Raw genomic sequence first — 24,305 nt, forward strand, 5'->3', positions numbered from 1 at the left:
TTAGGTGTACGGAATAGTTTAAGCATAGTCTTGAAACTCACCGTGTGAGGTCCTCTTATTGCAATTCCAAAGAGAAACAAATATATTCAAAATTTCAAGCGTGAGTTTGGTTGTATTTTTTGGGTTTCAAGATAAAGCAAAGATGACGGTGAGTGGTGGGTGGGCGATGATGTGGATCTCTTCTATAATAAAATTTTTTCTTGAATTTTTGGACTCCAGTGCACTATGACTTTAGTGCATTCCTTCTGCACGTACATCTCGATTCTCACATCCACTGCCATTGCCCTCTGTGGCCCCATTCAAGGAGATGTTCTGAAGACAGTTAGCCAAATTGTTGTTCCATTGAAGTAGGCATTTTCATGTGCAGCCTGCATTGAGACCACGTCCTTGATGGCGCTCCAGCTACTGCTAGCAGAATCATCAACAGAGGCCTCAGCTTGGAATGAATCATTCTGGAATTGCAGAGCATTGCAGTATTTTGCAGTGGATTACGACCACAAAAATGTGTGGAGTGCCAACATATAAACCATAGACATGATTAATCACTATAGTTGTAGCAGATCCTACGGCTTAAGAACCAATCAATTACTTTAATTCAAATGTTATTCAAGCTAAAACAACCCTATTTACTAAAGCCACGTTAGGCCCGAATGTCAAAAGCACTCGTTGAAGAAGAATATCGCATCTGCTGTGAGGCAATGGAGTTATATTCGACAGCTTCACTTGCTCTTCTAACTAAATTTTAAGCTTTGAGTTGAGAGTTAATTTCTGTACTTTCTATCCCCATATTTTACAATTTCCTGCACCCGACCGGAGCTTGATCAAGTCTCAGTTATCAACCGTCTTACAACTTTCCATTCCAAAGAAACCGGATAGTTTAGAAGGTGAAGAAGCTGCATTCAGAAATGAGACTTGCTGATGTGTAATTCAATCTGGTTTTGGGCGTATTACAGAGAAACTAAGGAGATGCTCGCAGGTCTTTAATAGGGGAAAATGTGGAGAAGAGAGAGAGCCGATGGGCTCCAGCAGGAGTGCGCAGAGAGAGTTTTTCGTTGTTGCAATGCATGAGGTTGGGGTGACACGCCGCGAGATAGAGAGAAGGCCTCCCTTTCTGTGTCATGAGCCGAGCGCACAGACTACCAAGCTCTCCGTCGCCTCGTGGAGGAGAGAGAGGGAGAGAGAGTCAGAAACGTATGAGAGAGATAGAGAGAGGGCAATTGCAGCAATGGAGGCTTATTACAGAGCTGTGCAGGGTAGGTTGCGAACCGCGATGCGTAGAGAGAGGTGGACAGGGGCCATGATGCCTCCAGATTTGATCATCACTATTTAGAGTCTCTCTCTCTCTCTCTCTCTCTCTCTCTCTCTCTCTCTCTCTCTCTTCTTTCCATGTCCATTAGCTGTAGTAGGCAAGCCTCGTGCTTGTTACCTCTGCTTGCAGGAGTTGGCTCCATTGGAATTTGGAAAGCTGAAAACAAAAGCTTAATTAAGCTCAAAAGGACGAAAATCTCAAACCTTAATTAAGCTTACCAAATGTAGCAGTGCTGTGGAAACGAAGGTGGTGCTCGAAGCTCTGCAGATTGAGAGAGAGAGAGAGAGAGAGAGAGAGAGAGAGAGAGAGAGAGAGAGAGAGAGAGAGGTTGCATTGCGTAGCTCGCACGAAGGGGGGGGGGGAGAGAGAGAAAGGGTGCATGCCAGGTTTTCATTGCAACCTGCTACTGCTGCGAGAGAGAAAGAGAGCTGGGCCGCTCTTCGAGGAGACAACCCCCGCATTCAAGCGTCTACAAATCCCTGCCATTCAATTCGACTCTCTCTGTGCAAGTGCCCAACGCGGTCGCAAACCACTCTCTCTCTCTCTCCTCCAAGCTCAAGCTCGAATATACCGACACATGTAAAAGCTTAATACTTCCGCCATATTATGTTAGTAGATTTATAAGCGCTGCCCGAGTTTAATTTGTGGCCGGGTTTAGTTTTTAAGTGTGCATCGATGGCTGCGATCTCTCCGAATTTCGTGCATGAACTTCCCAACCCTCGATCCCCCTCTCTTTAATGCTATGTGTTAGTCACGAGGATTTCTCAGAGACCCTCTAAGTAGATAGATACTTATTACTCCCGCTCCTGTGTGTGCGCGTGCGCGCGTTTCTTACAAAGGGGAGAGAGTCGAGAGGCGGTCCACACACCCGCCGGTCTTTCTCTTTCTAAGTTATAGGCATCTTTTTGCTTGCCGTGCCTCCCCACCTTCTTTTTACAGCCTACAGGTCCTCCTTCTTCTAAGCGACCTTTTCTCCTCCATCATTTCAACTGGGCCATCACGCCTCTTTTGACCTTTCCATGTCCAGCACGAGGGCACGCAGAAGAGCTTCCGGAAATCCTTGCTTGTTTGTGAGGGGTAGTTGATTGAGACCTACCCACCTTGCAGCAATTTCAAGTAAGTCTTTTGCTGCCTCCCCTCTGTTTGACCCTTCTCTCTTTTGGGCCATGTTTTGGCAGATTGTGTTGTCATCTTCTTTAATTGGGTCTTGATCAAGAACATTGTGCGTTGTGGGCTCTTTTTTCTGGAATAAATGTTTCGACATACATGATGCTCTGTATATTTTCAAAATTTTGTCTTGTTTGATTCTCAATTTTAGTACTTGTCCCGTTAGTACTTGTCATCCAGTCTTGAATAAGACATGTTTTTTTTCATGAACTGGCTCAGCACGAGTTGTTTATGATCATGAACATATTTTCACTAGCATATGGTCCTACCCCATATTTCTCGTATGCTAGATAACCATAGAGGAAAAGCAATGCAATTTATCCCTAAACAACAAATCGAGAACTTAAACGTATAATTTAGGAGAGTTAAGAAAAAACAACAGAGAGCCTGATGATTGCTTATCACAAAAGAATTCTGTGTTTGGATTCAAAGTTGTTTTATAGAAGAAGCAGCTTCAAGAAGAGTTTGGATGCATTTTGTTTCCTAATTTGTGTTCATGTAAGTATGAATGACAAAAGTATAAAATTTTGACTCAAGGAATTGCATCAAGACCACCAAAAATAACTAAGTTTTCGTGAACTTATTGGCAATGATTGTACACAATATAAGCCAAATATAAAGAGTATGGCAACTAGGTTTGTTGATGTCAACAAATAAAAGTTGTGCTTGCATGTGATTCTTTACCAGACATTGCAAGGACGGTACAATTGTGACAGCTCAAAGATGGGACGCATCCATGTACAAAAGCTGGATGGGATGTTTTATAAATGCCGTTTATGCCACACTCACCTTGCCAAGTTTGATGATCTTATGTCGAAGGTAGGCTTTTGCTTCCTTGATGCCCGTCATTAACAAGTGTTGCTTCCTTTGCTACTACTGGTTATACAGTCGAAACACTACTTACTGTTACAGCATAGAACAAATTTATAATGCTGTAGATGCCACAAAATTGGTGGATTGCTAAATGCCTCCAAGATTTTGCAAATAGGATCAAGTGGAGACCTACTTTAAAGCATGCTTTTGTAAGCATAGATTTAATTGCCTTCATCTTTGCTACAAAGCTTGCTTACCTAATTATGGTTTCTTTTCATTGATTGCCTCAAGAGTAACTTCCGTTTTATTTAAGAAACATAATAATGACCTTTAGATGGTCGATTGAAATTTGGATTTTCAACATCTCTCTTCCCATGTTTAACTATATTATTCTTTGTTTGTTAAAGGCCGAGCTTGTGTTTTTGTTGACTACAAATATTTGCATAGAGGCATTTCTAGAGACTTTATAAAAATGTTTGCATAGAGGCATTTCAAAAGACTTCATACAAATATTTGCATAGAGGCATTTCAAGAGACTTCACCTGCAGAGATCTTGGAAGAGAACTCTATGCTCACACATTCAAATTATCAACACCAGACAAGTGCTTGGAGGAAGAATGGAGAAATGCAAGCAAAACCGTGACACATAATCGCCCAGCAATCAGTGAAGGGGAATGTGACAAGTGAAGGGGAATGTGACAAGTGAAGTGAAAATAACCCTTGCATTACATGGGAATTCACATAAGCATGGAGAACTCAAGGGCTCTATAGTCTTTGTATCCGATCAGCTATTTCTTGTACAACAGATTGTTTAGTTTATGCAGATAAATCAAGTATCTTTGGATCCAACATGAAGAGTATGATTATTTTACCAGAGAGCATCGTGATAGAATTGTTTATTAGTTTGGTGAACTAGCATGCTTCTTCCTTTCTTCTTCACATGGGTCTCTGTCTTCAAATCGAGGATGTTGCCCTTTATGGGTCCATGATTATCTTCTTTGACATGCCTTAGTTGGGCTTTTAAAGATCCCCAATGAGAGCTTGGCATAGACTTATTTATACAAATACATCGACATAATTAAGTGATAAGGTGAGGAATGACATGTTGCAGCTGTTAGAGTTTTGGCATCTGAAGTGAATTGCCCAATGTGATCCCATTATTTTGTTTGGCTTTTAGGTATTTATTTTACTTATTTGTCAAAGTCTAGGTAGGGCAATTTACTGAGGTTGCTATATAAGCAACCCTCGGCCCCCATTGTATGTATTGCCAAGGTTGGTTGGTTCAACAATCTCTCTCTCTCTCTCTCTCTCTCTCTCTCTCTCTCTCTTGCTTTCTCCCCTTGGTCTCTACGCTTCCGCATCGTCGACTTTGACATGGTATCAGAGCCTTGGTGGAGCAAGGTGTAACAAACTTGGACACTTCAAGTCAGCACCTTGTGAAGATTTCACATAATGAAAATCGAGATAGACCCACTAGGTACTGCCAATCTTTTTGAGGTGTTTTATTAGTGAGAATCTAGCTAGATTGCTCCATGCTTTTGAGGCAAAAAAACAGAGTGGAGGGCACGTGCAAGAGAGAAGGGGAAAGGGGGGGAGGGGAGCCCGTTTTTTGGTGATGCATAGAGCAAACACGTGCAATCCATAAGGCATGAAAGGCTCAGACGATGCTCTCTCTCTCTCTCTCTCTCTCTCTCTCTCTCTCTCTCACACACACACACACACACACACACATACACGCACACGCACATGCACATGCACATAGGGAAGTGCCCAAATGTAGCTACATATTCTCGCATTCGTCTGTAGAGTGGTGCAATACGAATCAATCACGACAGCACCAAATAACCACTTCAAAACAGTTCATAGTTCACAATAGATTTGCACTAGCCCGGCGGAGTTCCGTGCCTAGAGATATTGGCCCCAAAGACTGGTGCCCTTTTCGGTATTTCTTTATGTATTAATCAGTGTTCAAAGTACAAGAGTGGTTTGGGTCTCTCTCAGACTCTGCGTCCAGATGCTCTGCAGAGTGGGAGCCCAAACCACTTATTTAATGTTTACAAGGGATGCCAAAAGCAGAGCCCCGAAAAGCTTCAAAATCAAAAGCCTACAAATAAAAGCAAAGGCTCTTTCCTCTCTCAAGCTCTCTTGAGTTTTAAAATAAAGCAAAAGTATTCTCTCTCTCTCTCTCTATCTCAATTTGCGTAGAGCAAAAGCTACTTTTTTTCCCAGTGCAAAATCCGAAAAGCTTCCGTACGGTGCCACGTCATCATGCCAACGCTTTTTCCGGGTTCAACTTGTTGCCCTAGGGTTAGGGTTAGGATTTTTGGTAGTTTTTAGGGTTTGCGGGTTTTAGGGTTAGGGTTAGGGTTTTTGGCAGATTTTAGGGTTTGCAGGTTTTAGGGTTAGGGTTTCCAGAATTAGGATTTTCAACAGCAGTTAGGGTTTCGGCTCTCAGGAAGACACGTCGTCACTTTGTGACATACCCCCCTCTTGAAAGCATTGTAATCGCCCTCGATTACTCTTAGTAGACACTGACTGTTAGTACCTACGTATAGGAACACACATCTAGCACATGTACCAATCGACAGTCACATCACACAACATCATAGGACATCACTAGACTTTACAGGACATCCATATCGGCAATGTAGCTAGCAATCGCATCTAGATCCAATCGGGACCTCATCGATGTCCGATTGACTAACCCCTATTGCAACCATGTCTATTCGAGATCAATCAAACCAAAATGCTGTAGTTATTTTGTCTATCAATTCCTGCACTTAAAAGAAGTCAAGAACAAATCAGTATCATAATCAGGAATTCCATTTCATAAAGTCATACAGCAGAATTCCCTGAAGCTCAAAGAGACATTAGTGACTCTAGTATCAAAATCAAGGCATCTGTTGACAAAGGAGCGGAGTAACTCCCCTCTTGTGCATCCCACTGCACCAGATCTCCGGGCAAGCTGAATTCTCGGTTCCATTTGGAGTCGACTATGCTAAACCAAAGCCTCGAGGTAAAGTTTCACAATCTGAGGAGTATCTGCTAGGTCCTCCTCCATCCACTTCGCATCCAATGCAGGAGAGTTCTTGAACTTAACCAAGAACCGTCTTCGGACTTCACCTTTATTCTTCGTATCCTTATGTGCCAAAATCTGTTCAGGAACAAGGATCTCCTCGTTTTCTTCCACTTTGGGTTGCTCATCATGCTCCCCATCATCAGGCACATCACCTTTGTAAGGTTTCAAGAGACTCACATGAAATGCATTGTGAATCCTCCAAGTATCAGGCAGTTTCAGTCGGAAGGAGACATCATTTATCTTATTAGAGATCTGGAAAGGTCCGTAGTATCGCATACTAAGCTTTGGAAAAAGCCTCTCCTTTCCCTTTTTCTTTCTTAGGCATGCCTTCTCAAAACGTAAGAGCACCCAATCATCCTCCTTCAATTTCAAGTCGCGACGATGGCGATCCGCTACCTTTTTTTGTCGTTCTTGAGATTTCTGCAAAGTCTTGCGAACCTTGGCAAAAGCCGTATCTAAGTCTCGCGTATATTCATCCGCTTCAAAAATCTTATCTTTCGTGCTTAGGAAGGGTAGAACCTTCGCAGCACCTTCAACAATCTCAAATGGCGCCTTCCACGTCGAAGAGTATCGTGTTATTGTAGGCAAATTCCACCAAAGGTAAGTATTTTTCCCATTGAGTCTTCTAATCCGAGATATAAGATTCAATAAATCTAGAACCACTGAATTTGCAATCTCAGATTGCCCGTCAGTTTGCGGGTGGAACAATGACGAGAACTGCAACCACGTGCCAATTTCTCCCAAATTTCCTTCCAAAACAAACTCGTAAATCTGGGGTCTTTGTCGGAGCCAATCGTCTCAAGCATGCCATGTAATCTGAAAATCTGGGCCACAAACAATCTCGCTAAGTGATCCGGCTTGATTGTTTTCTTCACTGGAATGAAATGAGCCTATTTGCTAAATCTGTCAATAATAGTCCAGATACCATCGTGACCACTGTGTTCTCGGGAGATAAAAAATGAAATCCATTGCAATACTTTCCGAAGGGCGGGTGGGTATGGGTAAAGGCTGTAACAATCCCTGTGCTTTATGCCTGTCAAATTTGACCTTCTGGCATACTAAGCAACGGTGCACAAACTCTTTCACATCCTTTTTGAGTCTCGGCCAAAAAAAGTATCTCTCTATCCCTTTCATGGTGGTAGCAATGCCGCGGTGACCCGTAAAAGGTGGACAATGGCATTCAGTCATAACCTTTTCTCTCAACGGCTGTGTAACGCACAACATGGTTTTTCTCATCAAGTAGCCATCCCGAATGGAATATCCCGCTACTGTCTCCCCATCCCGTCTCCGTGTGAAAACGTCTGCAAAATCTGTATCTGTGGAATACTGGTCGACCATATCCTCGAAGCTCCTATGATGTATCGCGGAAATAGCCAGAGCCAACAGCTTTCGAGACAAAGCATCTGCCACCACATTCTTCTGTTCCTGAACATGGACAATCTAGAAGTGAAACTGTGACAAGATGTTCACCCACAGCATCTGCTTTTTCGAAAGCTGCTTCTGTGACAAGAAGTAGCGCAAACTCTGATGGTCTGTAAAGACATTAAAATTCGCTTCGAGTAGGTAATGCCGCCACTGAGTAAGAGCATGGATAACCGCCAAAAGCTCATTCTCATAAATCTGTGCTGTCATCTCCGGCCTTGAGAACAATCGGCTCTCGTAAGCAATGACATGGCCTTCTTGCATTAAGACCGCACCTAGACTACGACCACAAGCATCACAATATACTTCAAATGACTTCTGCAAGTCCGGCAAAGTCAAAACTGGTCCCGTAGTCAATTTCTCTTTCAATGTCTGAAAGGCAGTCACCTCTGTGGGTCCCCACAAGAAAGGGACTCCTTTCCGTGTCAAGATATGCAAAGAGGAAGCAACCTCTGCAAACTTTCGAATGAACCGCCTGTAGTACGAACACAGTCCCAAGAAGCTTTTAACTTCATGGACATTCTTCAAATCGGGCCAATCACAGATAGTCTCTATCTTGGCCGGATCCATTTGCACTCCTGCTGCTGAGACGATGTGTCCCAAAAAGTGTATCTCTGGTAGGAAAAATTCACTTTGCTTTGCATTAATCACTAACTTGTGATCTCGTAATACCTGAAAGACTTGAAGCAGATGATCTCTGTGTTTTTTCTCATTCTTGGAGAAAACAATGATATCGTCAAAGAAAGTGCCAACAAATAGCCTGTATTCTTGAAAAAATCTTGGCCATCATCCGCTTAAATGTCGCAGGAGCATTGGTTAAGCCAAAAGGCATCACAAAAAACTCAAATAACCCAAAAGTCGTCTGTCTTGTAGACGTCTCCCGGCGCGATTTTGATTTGATGATATCCACTCTTCAAATCAATCCTGCTAAAGCACGAGGATCCTTGTAATCTGTCGAGTATATCATCGATCCTAGGAATCGGAAATCTGTTCTTGATGGCGATTTTGTTGAGAGCTCTATAATCGATGCACATTCTCCAAGATCCGTTTTTCTTCAAAACCAACAACAATGGAGAGCAATACGGTGAAGTACTAGGTTGGATAAGACCCTTTTTCAAGAGGTCTTTCACTTGGTTCATAAATTCTTCATTCTGTGCTCGGGTCACACGGTAAGGTGGCCGGTTCGGTGGTGTGCTTCCAGGTATCAGATCAATGGTATGATTCTCAGGCCCTCTAAAAAGCAATCGGCATGAGTGTGGAGAAAATCTTGGCGTTTTTTTTGTTCAAGTCAAAACATATTCGAACTTTATCCATCGTTCAGTTCTCTTCCAGAAGAATGAGTAAAGAAACTGACGTTCATCGAGTACATTCTCTAAGCCCTTCATTTGTCAAAGTCGCTTTCTCGGTCCGGTAGTCAACCACGGCGTAGTTCTTGTGGAATCAAGGGATTTCGCGTAGAACGTCACTCGCGTGCCTTGAACACCCCTATCATTGCAAACGAAGTTTGCCAATGCTCGGTGTAATGGCAACATCCCGTTCGGGTGCCAGTCGAACTACCTCTGCCTGTGGCCTCAGCCTGTCGGGCGTAGTTTTAAATCGAGCCGCCAATTCCAAGTGAAAAGAAGTTGGCTTTGGCTCCTTCAAAAGAGCTTCCTGATCCTTCGCTTTGCCCCAAAAGCGGCAAAGTTTGTACTTCCATTCATTTGATTCGGTTCAGGCCCCACGCCATGTGGTACCAGTTTTGCTTTTTATCTGCCTATTCTGCCACGTCTCTCAGTTGCTTTAGAACTTTCTGGCCTTTCTTCATCTTGTTCATTCGGTGCCTTGTTAGGGCAGTTCGCGGAGATATGTCCATGTTCCTCGCATCCAAAGCATTTCCCCTCCCTGATGAAGCGAGCTCTCTCTTGAGGAGTAAGCTTGAGTCGTGCATCCTTCTTTTCTGGGTTTCTCTTTCTCTTTCTACTTTCATTCGCTGAAGTCTGTTCGGCTCGTTGTGTCATGACCTCATCGGTGGGGTAGGTTAGATTGTTAGAGTGAATGGCAAAGCCCCGTTTCGCATACTCATCAACTCCTGAATAGGAGCTGGACTTCTGTTCCAAGCAGTGATCTCGGATCTCTGTAGGTAGACCCAAGGTAAACCGCTCAATCTGTCCTCTGAACGAGATCTTCTTGAATGACGAGGCGGGTAGAAAAGAGCTCCAGAATCTCTCGCAATAAGCATCCACTGTATCTCTCTTGGTCATCCAAAGATGGTTCCAAGCAGCTCGTATATCACGTTCATACTCTTGAGTCAACCAAGAAGAAATAAAAAGCTTCTTAAATTTCAGCCATTTAACTGGCGCAGTCTTGTTTAAAAGAAGCGTGGACCACCAAGTTTGAGCATTCCCCTTAAAATAAGAGGCAACTCTTCGAATCTTGGAGTGCTCTGAATAGCGTCCTCACGCGAAAGCGATGTCGAACTGCTGTATAAAAGACAAACCCTTCGAAGCATCTTTGTATCCTGAAAAAGTGTCAAATTTGATCGACTGTCCACCTTCCTTAAACTCTCGGACTTTCTTGCTTTTATCTTCCAGAAAATCATACTGGTTGGCTTTATAAAAACTCTTCTTGTTCGCATAAAAGTTGCTATCATCAGAGTCTGAACTGTCTGTAGACGAGTCCTCTGTAGAACTGTCACTCAATGGGCAAGATTTAGACTTCTTTGCCTTTTCTTGCCCTTATCGAAGCGTTGTTTCTTGCTTCGCTTTTTGCCTTTTCTGTTTTCTTCGCTCGAATCTGAAGAGCTAGAAGAACTGTCAGAAGAAGAAGAAGAAGAACTGGGTACTCCTTCAAATCGAATAGGCTTCTTCTGTTTCTTTGCCTTATCAAATGTCGATTGACGACCCAAATAACCCAGGAAGTCAATGCCTTTCTTCTGCTTTCTCCCGTGCTTTTTGGCTTTGTTCTGCGCGTCAAAAAGTTGAGCAATCCGTGCATCAACCACCTCTTCTAATTCCTTCTCTGAGTATGTCTTGTGAGCAGAAGGTTTTTTGAGAGCGGGTTTCGGGGGTGGTGTTGTGGTTTTCTGCCTCGCTGCTCGTGCACTTCCTGAAAAGAAGTCTTGCTCATATATTTCACCAATTTTGGGTCCTTTGCAATACTGAGCATCATCTTTGTTGCATCCCCGATCAATTGACGACGCTGAATCTCTCGTTGCTCCGCCTAAGGAGGCCGAGGCATGCCATACTCTCTGTCGGAATCTTCGTTGTGATCCGTGCCCACATCTCCGGATGCAGGGGAGTCGACTTATCCTTGCGTGAAGCCATAGGTGTCGCGGAAAAAGAAATTTGGGATCGAGATTTCCCGTAGAAGAGAAATCGGCCGTGCTCTGATACCATTGTAACAAACTTGGACACTCCAAGTCAAGAATCAATCACGACAGCACCAAATAACCACTTCAAAACAGCTCACGTGCACAATAGATTTGCACTAGCCCGGCAGAGTTCCGTGCCTAGAGATATTGGCCCCAAAGACTGGCGCCCCTTTCGGTATTTCTTTATGTATTAATCAGTGTTCAAAGTACAAGAGTGGTTCGGGTCTCACTCTCAGACTCTGCGTCCAGATGCTCTGCAGAGTGGGAGCCCAAACCACTTATTTAATGTTTACAAGGGATGCCAAAAGCAGAACCCGGAAAAGCTTCAAATCAAAAGCCTAAAAATAAAAGCAAAGGCTCTTTCCTCTCTCAAGCTCTCTTGAGTTTTATAATAAAGCAAAAGTATTCTCTCTCTCTCTCTCTCTCTCTCTCTCTCTCTCTCTCTCTCTCTCTCTCTCAATTTGCATAGAGCAACAGCTGCTTTTTTTTCCAGCGCAAAATCCGGAAAGCTTCTGTACGGTGCCACGTCATCATGTCAGCGCTTTTACTTGCTTCAGCCTGCTGCCCTAGGGTTAGGGTTTTTGACAATTTTTAGGGTTTACAGGTTTTAGGGTTAGGGTTAGGGTTTTTGGCTGATTTTAGGGTTTGCAGGTTTTAGGGTTAGTGTTTCCAGAATTAGGGTTTTCAGCAGCAGTTAGGGTTTCGGCTCTCGGGTAGACACATCATTACTTTGTGACACAAGGCGACACCGTAAAGAGTATTTGTGGAGAACTTTCCCGTGCTGGCGGTGTTTTACCCCTGCCTCCTTGGCGGCACCTCAAAACGCTCATGATTAGTCCCTTTGCCGGCGCTATCTACTACCCCTTCTGTTGTTGCGTTTGTGACTTGTGTTGCAGTAGCATTTCAAGACGCTGTCCTTGACTGTGGCAGCTGAAGGTCCATTGGACCATGTGTTTTGAAACGCTGAGTTTAACGGTAGCGTTTTTGTAGGCGGTGGAGCTACCTTCCAGTTTTAGCGTATTGAAATGCTGCAAGAGGAGAAGCACAACAAGGCAAGTCATCGGGAGGAGGGATGGGCAATTTGCGAGCATATTGAAACGCTTGGGCAATAAGGGGCACCATCTGGATTTGCTCGGAAGTTGTATGCTAAACGTTGAGAAACGTTGCGGGCAACCTTGCTTTGGGAGTTAATAGCCCAAGTGAGGAGCCTTACTTATGACAGGGCATGGCATGTGAGTCCGGGAGTTTTCGTCGCGCAAATCTCAAGATGTTGATGTGGCATTCGAGCTCCTTTTCCGGGGCAGTTTTTGAAAGCATCGAGTTTATGAGCTTTTTGGGCACCGGTTTGCTTTTGGGGTTATTGTTTTTAGCATTGAGCTATTGCGCCTAGGTTTTGCTTCAAGGCTTCAGTGCCTTTAAAGGAATGGTTTGGAGGTCCTCTCTGGAGACCAATGCATGGTGCAGAGAGTGACTACTCGACAGTTGTACTTTGACTTAATAATATAACAAGAAGTACTGAATGGGGCGCTTGACTTAGGGGCCAGTGCATCTGGGTAGAGAACTAGGCTCTAATGTGTCTCGACTCTAGTTGTTCTAGGGTTCAAACGTTAACAATTTTCAGTTCCGACATGTGTATGTTGTCGATTCACCGCCTCGCGAGTGGCTTGCCTAGTTATAGCTAGCACATTAGTACCCCCAAAACGTCAGAGAGAAAAACATCCAATCTGTCGTGAATATGTGACAAAGGAGTGGAGTGGCTCCTCTCTCATGTAACACAGACTGGTTTAGACTACTCATTGAATTGGCGTTACTTTTCGAATAATCATAGCCAACCCAAAAGCCTCAAGGAAAAGGCTCTAATAATCGAGGAGTGTGCGGCAGGTCAGCGTCCTTCATTCACTTCCCATAAAGAGCAAGGTAGTTTTTGAACTTGACCAAGTATTTCCAGAGCAGCTTACCACCCTTCACTTTCCTTCCTTGTTGCGCTAGGATTTGCTCAGGTATAAGAATCTCCTTGGTTTCTCCTACCTTAGGTTTTGCTAAGGTGAAAGAGGCTCTGCACAAGCCTCAGTAGAGGCAAAAGAAGCCAGCATATAACCATCATAGGATTTGGAATGGAAAGAAGGTGATTGGGTCCTTAGGTCTAAGAAGGCCAGACTCAAAGAGATGAGAGGTTAAGAAGAAGTTTCACCCAAAGCTTAGCATGAGTTACTATGGTCCAGTCAAAATCACCGAGAAGATCATGGATGTATTTTTGAGGTGGTCAGATCATTGGAGGACTCGCATTGCTTTTCATGTCTGTCTTCCTAGAACATTTCAAGGACAGATGCTGGCGTGGCAGCCACTAATGCAAGCTTTTCTAGAGTTTTTACATGGGCTGCTGTTTGAGGGAAAATCTGCCCCTGTTGCAGGTGTTACCAGTTTAGTGGTATTTTGAAGTCTGTTCTGTTAATCACTGCTTGTGTTTTTAGTGGCGATCGGTTTCATCACAACCCGGATGTTGATTGGAGCTTTAATGAGGTGGGTTGATTTTTGGTGACAAAGAGGATCGTGTATCATTGGTTGCTGCTGTTTTTCACCCTTTCGGTGCTGATTTGCTGCTGTTGTGGGCTGATTTGGAGTATCCTCCTCATCTCTTCCTGATTTAGCCTCTTCACATGACCAAATATCCACAAATATAATGGAGATAGGTGGGAGCCATAGTAGTGGGAAATGCCTCCTAGAGGAGGAGGATACAAGGAAACACTTAACATTGTTGGGGAAATGCTTTTTGGTTTGGGAAACGGCATCACATGGCATTTCCACCTGTTTCCCGCAGAGGTTGTGGAAGGGGAAATGGCTACATTTGGCACCTGAAAGATAGTGGGAAATGGGGGAAATGCTACCTAGAGGAGGAGGATACAAGGAAACACTAACATTGTTGGGGAAATGCTAGGGAAAATGCTTCCTTGTTTGGGAAACTGCATCACATGGCATTTCCACCTGTTTCTTGCAGGGTTGTGGAAGGGGAAATGGCTACATTTGGCACCTAGAAAGATGAGAACAATTCAAGCGTAGTGAAGGATGTCGATAGGAGATGAGGGTGATGAAGAGCTTGTCACTCAACAGATATGCTTCAAAGTTGGAAAAAAAAACTTAAGATGAAGAAAGCCAGCTTCTAGACTGATGTCTGACTATCTAGCATACCATGGCTGTTACATTTTGTTGTTTTGATCAGACTTTATAATTATTATCCCATTTAGGACTCGTGATCATCATGTGCTTATATGCGTGATTGCTTAGCAAATTTTCTATTTCAAGTTTTTTCAACCATTATGCTGCATCAATCTTCTGTTGCAACCTCACCCCCAAAGTGAAATTTTTTAAGACATGGAAACACGTTTTGTGGAAATTCTGCCACATAATGGCTTCTTTTCTTTGACCTTTTATTGCTGCCCCTTACCTTCACCCTTCTTTTACAGTCTCGACGTTCACTCAAGTTCTGTTGATTATAAGAACCTTTTGTTAAGTTCTAGGCTCTTGTCCCTCCTTTCAAGTTGTGGAGGTGTGTAAAACAGTAGATGGGAAATTATGTCCCAGCCTCCCATGAATATTAGCATATTAAGTGTGGAGATTTTACAGGCAGTTTTATTGAGTTTGAGAGGTGACACTGTTAGTTAATTTTAAGTTTTTTCTTTAAGGATTGATGGATACAAACCCTTTACTTCTATGAGTTGTTTTTATTGATCTAATGGCTTGTTGGAAAGACTAACTTTTTATTTTAGTTTCGTTGGCCTTCAGACGTTCCATTGCCGACGTGGAAAGGCTTATCTTTACAACAGTGTGTAAGTGATGGCCTTTTCTGCTACTTTTTATTTAAGAAGCTGGTCAAAAAATTCGCTACTTCCATATCATGTCTGAAGAATCGAAAGCAAAAAGGACATCTTGGGTTCAGTTGTATGGACAAAAGACATTCTGTTTTTTATTCTATAAATACCTGATAAGTTAATGTACTGCCTTAGTCCATATAATGAATTGGCTTTCAGGTGGATATTTTGAGGCTCTTGTCATTCCGTTACTGGCTTATAGCAGTTTGAACTAAGAATGGAAAGCAAAGACTGTCTTTCTAGATGTTAGCGTATTTTAGTGATAAAATCTCAGTTGTAAAGCAGTATAGACATTATGATCGTACAGATCACTTTAGAATACTGGCCTAGAGCTGTGTAACTTTCAAAGTCTTTGAGAAGATAATTTTAAAAAAAGATTTAAAGAATGATCTAAGACTTGGCTTACTAGACCATTTATTTTTGTATGGTTGGTCTAGAAACTGCACCCTGCTTGGCTGGTGCGAATTAGACTTAGCTTATATGGATTGTTGTGTGGTTGGTTCAGAAATCGCACCCCGGCTGAGTGTCACACAATGGTCTACAATTTGAGTGGTTTTTAGCCTCTGCTTGGGATGTGGTTCATGGAGCAACATGCAACAATGCAATTTTGTGCTATCTTTTTTAGAGGCAGAGTAAGTGCAGATTGCTTTGCTGCTGTTAGGTGATTTCACCTTCAAAGAAAAGTGGTTCACATCCCTACTCGCTTCTAAGTTTCTTTTAGGCAATTGCTTTGTCAGGATTCCATGTTCTTGTTAGCGCCAAGAAAGAAAAAGGGAAGGGGAGATCAACCTCCACACCAACCATAATCAACATGACACTAGAGGAGGAACAACAGAGACGCTCGCGTGCTTTACATGTGAGAGTTACATGTCTCAAAGATTGAGATAAAGTCAACGAAGAAGTAAAGGAGCTTATGGAGTTGATGGGACCAGATAAACCTACACACACAAAGGCATGGAGAGTTGGTAAAAGAAGTGGACGTACTGGAGAGACAACTCATTGAGTAGATGCCAGATTTGAGCATAGCAGTTCTTTTTAGGGAAGATTTGCAGTTGCTTGTACATACTGTTCGGAGAGACGATCATGCCAAGTACATTTGGGTGAGATTGAAGGTTGTCACATGTAGATTTCTTTATATTGCCATATGCTACTTTGCTCCAAGTACATTGACTTATGCGTCACCTAGAGGAGTCTCTTCTTTCTTTGTACTTGATGATGACTTTAGGGATGTAGATATCATTCTGTTGGGGGACTTTAATGCTCGAACAGGCAACCATCAGACAATCTTCTATGATACTTCGGAGGAGATATTGAGAGAACTAGACACCAGAGATATGGGATTGGACAAACGCTCATAGGATACGGAGTGTACAGAGTATGGGAGATACCTGGTAGATATGGGCACTCATAGTTAATGGCTTACAGAGATTCCCAGCAACAGCCGACTTTACCTATTTCCCACATTGTCACGGGGTGAGCTCAGTGGATTATATTATGGCCATGCCGAGCTTGCTTTCTTATATCGAGGACTTCATAGTTGGACCCCGGCCCTTTGGGGTAGCAGTGGATCATGCCCTTTTGACATTGGACATCTTCTTTCAGTTCACCACAACTCATAGGCAGGTCCTACAAGATGCACTTTTACTTCGGAGACGGACTCTATTTACATGGAAGGAATTTCTAGACGTTATGCACAGATGAACCAGGGTGACTTTTGAAGGAGCTCACCCATAGAGACTCTACAAGATGTAGTTAGGGAGGCATATCCACATAAACAGTCCGAGCGGAGACGTTGTTCTGGGACTATACCCCAGAACAATTTGTATGATGAGGAGTGCAGAGAATTGAGAGTCGAGCTACAAAGAGAGATCTCTTTGGGAATCACCTCTCATAGACAGTCACGCATTGCCTTCCGACGCTTAGTACGCTGGAAGAAGAGGGCCTTTCTTGCTTTCCTCGAGTAAGAGTTATACCAGCTATTTTTGAGATAGAGTCAGGATCTGGCCGAGGCTTGGCGGCTTTTTCATGAGTCCTCTCCCGCTCTAGCTATTACTTCTCCGGAGGTGTGGGGCCGATATGCAACATCCCTATATACAGTCCTTGGGCAGCCACCTCTTTCGGATACACTAGAGCCATGCCCACATGCATATGCTTTCTTTACTGTGGAGATGGTAAGGAAAGCCATTGATAGGATGAAGATTGGGAGAGCTTATGATCATGATGGATTAGTGGCCGAGCATTTTATTCATGCCAGAGATATGCTTGCAGAGCTTCTAGCTATGATGTTCAACCGTGCTATGTGTGAGGGCCTGCCTAAGACTTGGAATGTGTCTACTATAGTGCCTATCCTAAAGGAAGGAGACCTTGTGGAGCCTGGGAACTACCGTACTATTATGATCGATCACACATTAGCATGGTTGTATGCATCCATTCTCGAGCAGCAATGAGCAGATGGACAGAGAGACATGGTATACGAGCAGCATGATAGGCAGGTCTCAGGAGGGGTTTCTCTACTCTTGATCACAGCCTAACTCTGCGAGCCATTATCGAGGAGGGCAGTTCACATGGGAAACGGATATACTGTAGCTTTGTGTACTTCCGCAAAGCATTTGATACAGTACCTAGAGCTAGATTGATGCGGTGACTGCAGGCCATGGGGATACCCACAAAGCGCATATGGAGGATCATGGCTTTATAGAAATCAGTTGTGGGGCAGGTATGCTTTCCAGAGGAGATCTCTACCTTGGCTCACTCCACTATTGGAGTGAAGCTGGGATGCTTGCGATCTCCTACATTGTTTGGTATGTATGTAGATGAGGCTTTTGATTACATTACGAGACTATGGGACAGAGGAGTTGTAAGGTGCAGCGGAATGAATGTTGTTCTTTCTCAAGATGAGTGCTCCATAATGTGCTCAAGGTTCCTTTTTGTTCTTATGGAAGGGAGAGCCTTCCGCCTTTAATGAGAGAGTGCAATGATCACGAACAAAGTGAGTGGATACTCTGTGTGCAAGTGTACGAGACTGAGAGATAGAGAGAGAAGAGAATACGACACCAGAGACTGTTGTAAAACCCTCCTCCGAAGGCCCCACTCTCGTTGGCGAGTGGTCTACGATTGATTGCACAAACTGGTACAATGATGATGCATGAAACTGATGCAAGTCTAGACTATGTCGACGATGACGACGGGGATGGCGAGGCCGACAATAGGGCTGAAAACTGAATGTCTTTACCTGCTTCCAAAAACGCTCAAGGCTGACATCTGCTGCAAATGAAACGCTGAATTTCGGGGCTGTTTTTATGCTGCTGAAAAACGCAGGTTTGGCTGAGGAAAAACGTTGATAGTGGCTGCGTTTTGGTGCTGAAAACGCTGCCCTTATGCTGCGATTTGATGCTGGAAACGCCAAGGTATTGCGGGTGATGCTGGCTTTGGAAACGCTAGGTGCAGAAAGCTATGGCGATCTTGGGTTGCTGAAAAACGCCAAGGGAAAAAAGGTGGCTGCTGCGATGATGCAAAATGCTAGGGATGCCTGCATGGGGAAATCGCCCAAGGGGAATTGGGAAGTCTTGCTGAGAGAGGGGGAACTTGTCGCCAATGGCCTGCTGTTCTCCTTGCTCATCTGCTGTTTAGTGCTAACCTTGGTTTGCTTATATGTTTTCTTACCCAATTTGCCCTACCTACTTTCCAACAAAAGTCACTTAAATTAATAAGTGAAAAATGTCAAAAATAGGTAAAATAAGCTAAATGCACTGGAAAATTCCCTTGAAGGATTCTGATGGGAATGCTTATGATCATGCTGTGTGCAACCAGAGGATATGCATTTATACTAAGTGACTGGGCATGCACGGTCTACGAATAGACTCACAAAAGTGCCAGATCACTTCTAATCTAGACTGACTGGACTGACGGAACCGTGTTATGCTGTAGCTTGTCCAAGAACACATAGGGTTGGATGTGTCACGTGACATTCCCTCCTTTTTAAAGTGAGGTACTGATACCGAGTTGCATGGCTTCCTTGTAGTCTGCCAACAACTCTGGAAAATCATTGAAAAACTCTTCGTTGACCCACACCGCTTCGTGGGTTCCTCGATCCTTGAACTTCAAAAAGTATTGTCTCACTTGCTTCTTCGAACCATGTCGGAACCGATGCAACAACACTTGCTTCGGCTCCATGACTTCAACTTCATCGATGATCTCCGGTTCTTCTTCTTCCGAAATGTCCTTTGGAGGTGTTCCCTGAAACACTTTCAACCAAGAAACATGGAAAACGTTGTGCATTGACCATGAGTTAGGCAACTGCAATTTCATTGAAACTTCATTTATCTTTCTAATGACTGGAAATGGACCATACATACGAAAAGACAACTTTGGACATTCCTTTCCAACCTGCTTAAGACGTTGCTTCATGATTCTTAAATACACCCAATCTCCTTCCTTGATCGAAACATCTGACTGTGGATGAAAAGCTGATGAAAAATTCAACTTAGTGTCAAAATTTTCAAAGAGTGCGCGCCAAAAATTGGACGTGAACTTAACATCCCTATCTGAAACAATTGATTTTGGCAAACCACAGAGGGGGTACCAATGCTTAATGAACAACCGTGCTACATCTTTTGTAGTAACTGTGGCTTTACAAGGAATCAACATGCAAAACTTGCTGAAATGATCAACAATTGTCAAACATTGAGTGTTCCTTGAATGCAAACTTGGTGGTAGGTTAGTCACAAAATCCATAGAAATATCTTGAAAAGGTCCATTGGGAATAGGCAACGGAAGCAAGAGGCCTTGCTGCTTACCCCGAGGAGCTTTTGCTTTTTGACATATAGTGCACTGTGTGACATAACGAAACACATCTTTTCGCATTTTAGGCCAATAAAAGAATCTTTCAATTTTTTCCAAAGTGGTGTTCATTCCCCTGTGCCCACCCGTGAGAGAATCATGTGCATCATGCAATATGGTTGGCATGAGAGAGGGCAACACACATAAACGTTGACAAAAATACAACAAACCATCACGAATGAGATAGTTGCTTTGCCCTTGGGAAGCAAGAGCCTGCAACCAATGCTTACCAAACTCAGAATCCGCATACTGATTCTTCATGCTGTCAAAAGACTCACCCTGAATAGAAAATGTGGATCTTGACTCAAGAGCCAAAATTTGTCTTTTGCGACTCAACGCATTTGCAACAGGGTTACCTTTTCCAGGCACATACTCAATCAAACCTCCAAATTGCTCAAAAAATTGTGACCATCGTGCTTGGCGATCACTCCAATGTGCACTAGGCATAGACTGTAGCCACTTGAGGGCTTGATGATCTGTGCGAATTGTAAACTCTCTACCATAAAGAAAATGCTTCCAATGCTTAAGAGAGTGAATGACAGACAAAAGTTCTTTATCATAAACTGAATAATTCTTTTCCGCACTAATAAGCTTTCGCCTAAGGAAAGCTACAGGACGACCATACTGCTGAAGCACAACGCCTATGGCATCCGTCCATACCTCAAAGGGATCATCCCAAGAGGCAAGGATAAGACACGGTGCTTTTGTCACCGCAACCTTGAGAGCTGCGAAAGCCTCAATGGTTGCCTTGGTCAAGTCTACGCGCTGACGGCGAGTCTTTACCCCTTTTAAAACATTAGTCATAGGTGCAGCAATGCGTGCAAAATTCTCTATGTGCGAACTATATGCTTGACATAAACCAAGAAAAGAACGCACATCATATGCAGTTTTGGGCAAATCCCAATTACGAACCTGTTCCACCTTCGCGGGATCTAGCTTGACGCCTTTTGCAGAAATGATATAACCAAGATAAGCGACTTCAGTAAGAAAAAATTCAGACTTCTTAGCTGCAATGTACAACTGACACTCATCCAAACGAGTTAGTACCCTTTTGACATCTCTTTCATGTTGTTCCTACGATGCAGAAAAAATGAGATTATCATCCAAAAAGATGAACACACATACACCGACCATATCGCCACAATGACCTACCATGAGACGATTAAATGTACCCACGGCACCTGTCAATCCAAAAGGCATAACAATATACTCCCATTGTCCTCGCTCGGTGCGAAAAGCGGTCTTGAAAATGTCGCCTTTGAATACCTGTACCTGATGGTATCCACTTTTGAGATCGACCTTGTTGAAGACCTTTGTCCCATTGAGCCTATCAAGCATATACTCAATGCGAGGCATCGGAAACTTGTTCTTGACGGTCATCTTGTTTAATGCCTTGTAATCAACACACAAACGAGACGAACCATCCTTCTTGCAAATAAACAAAATAGGGGCAGCAAAAGGACTTACACTAGGGCGTATGAATCCTCTAGCCACCAACTCCGTGAGTTGTCGCTCTAACTCTTCCTCCTGTGACTTGTTCAAATGATAGGGAGCCTTACTGACAGGCTGTGCCCCCTCCATAAGCTCGATGCGATGGTCCTCCGGCCGCTCGGGTGGGAGACGAGGTGGAAGATCATCCTGCAAAAAGAGATGTTTAAACTTGGTAAACAAATCTGAATACTTAGCTGGAGCCTGAATGCTCTAGGAAACTGGAGCAGCATAGATGAATGCCGCTTGTGCTCCTTGTCGTAATTCACGCTTTACCTGTACATGAGAGATGAGAGGCGAAGAATGCAAGCCCTCCTCAGCACGAATGATGAGGGGGGAGTCAATTTTGGCATGTAAAGTGAGAGTGTTAGCCTCCCAATCAATGAGAGGGTTGAGTTCACGAAACCATCTTATGCCCAAAATTATATCACATTCTGAGAGAGGAGACACAAGAAATTTCCTACTGAAAGAAGCTTGTTGAACGGTAAACATCACATCAAGGCACTCCTTCGTGATGAGAGATTCCATACCAGGAATGAAGCCAAAAACCTCGAGAGGAGATTTCTGACTAACCTCTAGGCGGGCTCTCTCAACAAGAAACGGACTAATCACATCATGCATACTGCTTGGATCAAACAATATGATAAAACGCTGACCCTTTACATGATCATAACACTTCATAAGAGACTAACAATGTGTCTCAGAGTCATGAGAAGATTCAGAGTCATGAGAAGATTCAGGGTGGTGTTTTATAGTTCTTGTGCTTGCTGTGGGTGCCTTTTGTTCTTTAGGTGGGGCTGCCTTAGGACAAGCCTTCTTAATGTGACCCTTGACGTGACATTGAAAACATCTACCTTAGCATAAATCACTTGTTCTTCAGCCGTGATATATCCTCCTATAATTCCTTGTGAAGCTTTTTCATCTGGGGTTAGCTTAGGTTTTGTAGGTGCTTTAGCTTTACCCTTAGATTCATTGTTAGAGTTCTTTTCCGAGGAATTAGAGGAAGAAGGGCTAGAAGAATTACCATTCTTACCATTCTTACCGTTCTGCATGGTCTGAGAATTCTGAGAGGTCCTGTTCTCCTTAGGCTTTCCCTTGTTGTGCTTCATCTCTTGGGAGAGAGCAATCGCTACTGCCTTGTTGAGATCCGCGGGGTCAAAGACTTCTACATAAAACTTGATGTATTCGTCTAACCCAAAGAGGAAAGCCTCTTTGTGCTCATCATCCGATTTGCGTAATTGAGTGCCGAGCTGCAAAACACGGTTAGAAAAAGACATGACTGGCATACCATGTTGCTTGAGATTGTGCCAATCTTCCTTCAATCGTGCTAGGTACTGAGGAGGCATAAACCGCGCCTTGAGCTTGTCTTGGAAATCAGCCCAACTGAAGGACAGGGACGTGAATTCATCAGCTTCCTCTAGGTGCGTGGCTAACTGTGCCTCTTGCCATGCGTGGTACCAATTGATGGCATCACCGGCAAGGTACATGGCTACCGTCAAAACTTTGCTATTTCCCGTCTTCTTAGTTGTCGCAAAATAAGCATTAAATTGATGTAACCAAGAATGAATATCCGTAGCATCCATCTTACCATCATACTTATTGAAAGTCAACTTCTCTGTGACTGGATTGTTGGAATCCGCATCATGGCTTGCGCCACTTGAAGAACTACCACGATCTTTGGCTGGTTTGGACTTCGAGGCAAGTACTTGTTGAACCAATTCTTGAGTGCGTAGTTCTCTTTGAGCCTCATGCTCGACCTCCAAGGCCACTCTTTGAGCTTCTGTTCCTCCTTTCTTTGTGCTTTTCTTTCGTTTTGTTCATCGCGCTCGCGTTCTAAGCAATGCGATTTGCTTCTTGTTGTGCCAACGCAATTCGATTTGCTTCTTGTTGTGCCATCGCAAGGCGAGTTGCTTCGCGATTGGCTTCTTGTTGTTGGGCCATCATGTCCAACATCGACTTGACCATCACCTCCATGGAAGTCGGTACAACTGTGGCGTAGATGGAGAAGGGGGAGGGTCGGAAAAATCTCGAACTCTTCATCGCCTCTCTCATGCTCACCACCTGTATACGAAGTATCCATTCCGCTTCGGGTGATGACCATGCACTATGATCTTTGGTTCTTAAGTCCACGAGGGACTTGGGTTCTTGAGGTTTTCTTTCGCTTGCAAACCGTGTTTGAGAAGGATCTTCTCTTCACCCAAGTTCTACTCTTTTCCGCAGGCGCACCCCTGGGCGGCCTTGCGCTCACACCAAGGTTGCTTTTTCCCACCTCATGTCGAGTGGCCGGTCGCTAAGTGCACGGTCCGCTCTCAATGAGAGAAAGAGACACAAGGGGAGGCTGGACAAGCCCTTCTTTCTTGAGATTCGTGTCACTCTTCAAAAACACGATTAGGAATCGACACGCCCAAGTGAACTTGGGTTCGTGTGACCGCAACAAGCAAAAACAATCCTGGTGATTCTTGTGGTTCTTTCCTTGAGTGATACAAAACACTGCCAAAGCTCTGATACCAATGTAAGGTGCAGTGGAAGGAATGTTGTTTTTTCTCAAGATGAGTGCTCCATAATGTGCTCAAGGTTCCTTTTTGTTCTTATGGAAGGGAGAGCCTTCCGCCTTTAATGAGAGAGTGCAATGATCACGAACAAAGTGAGTGGACACTGTGCGTGCAAGTGTATGAGACTGAGAGATGAGAGAGAAGAGAGTACGACACCAGAGACTGTTGTAAAACCCTCCTCCGAAGGCCCCACTCTCGTTGGCGAGAATGGTCTACGATTGATTGCACAAACTGGTACAATGATGATGCATGAAACTGATGCAAGTCTAAACTATGTCGACGATGACGACGGGGATGGCGAGGCTGACAATAGGGCTGAAAACTGAATGTCTTTACCTGCTGTCCAAAAACGCTCAAGGCTGAAATCTGCTGCAAATGAAACGCTGAATTTCGGGGCTGTTTTTATGCTGCTGAAAAA

General features: G+C 43.8%; 1 protein-coding gene across 1 annotated transcript in view; it reads left to right on the forward strand.

The window, feature by feature from the left end:
• The first annotated feature begins 390 nt into the window (after positions 1 to 390).
• The window catches only part of LOC147434987 (uncharacterized), a 36,560-nt gene continuing 12,645 nt past the window's right edge, over positions 391 to 24,305 (forward strand). Inside the window, exons 1-4 of the mRNA XM_086489710.1 lie at positions 391 to 504; positions 2,391 to 2,425; positions 3,164 to 3,295; positions 14,907 to 14,966. Of these exons, the coding sequence (XP_086345836.1) occupies positions 391 to 504; positions 2,391 to 2,425; positions 3,164 to 3,295; positions 14,907 to 14,966 (341 nt within the window). The remainder of the gene's footprint in view (positions 505 to 2,390; positions 2,426 to 3,163; positions 3,296 to 14,906; positions 14,967 to 24,305) is intronic.

This window comes from Adiantum capillus-veneris, chromosome 19 (genome assembly GCF_014529385.1).
Source record: "Adiantum capillus-veneris isolate H3 chromosome 19, ASM1452938v2, whole genome shotgun sequence".
Classification (NCBI taxonomy): domain Eukaryota; kingdom Viridiplantae; phylum Streptophyta; class Polypodiopsida; order Polypodiales; family Pteridaceae; genus Adiantum; species Adiantum capillus-veneris.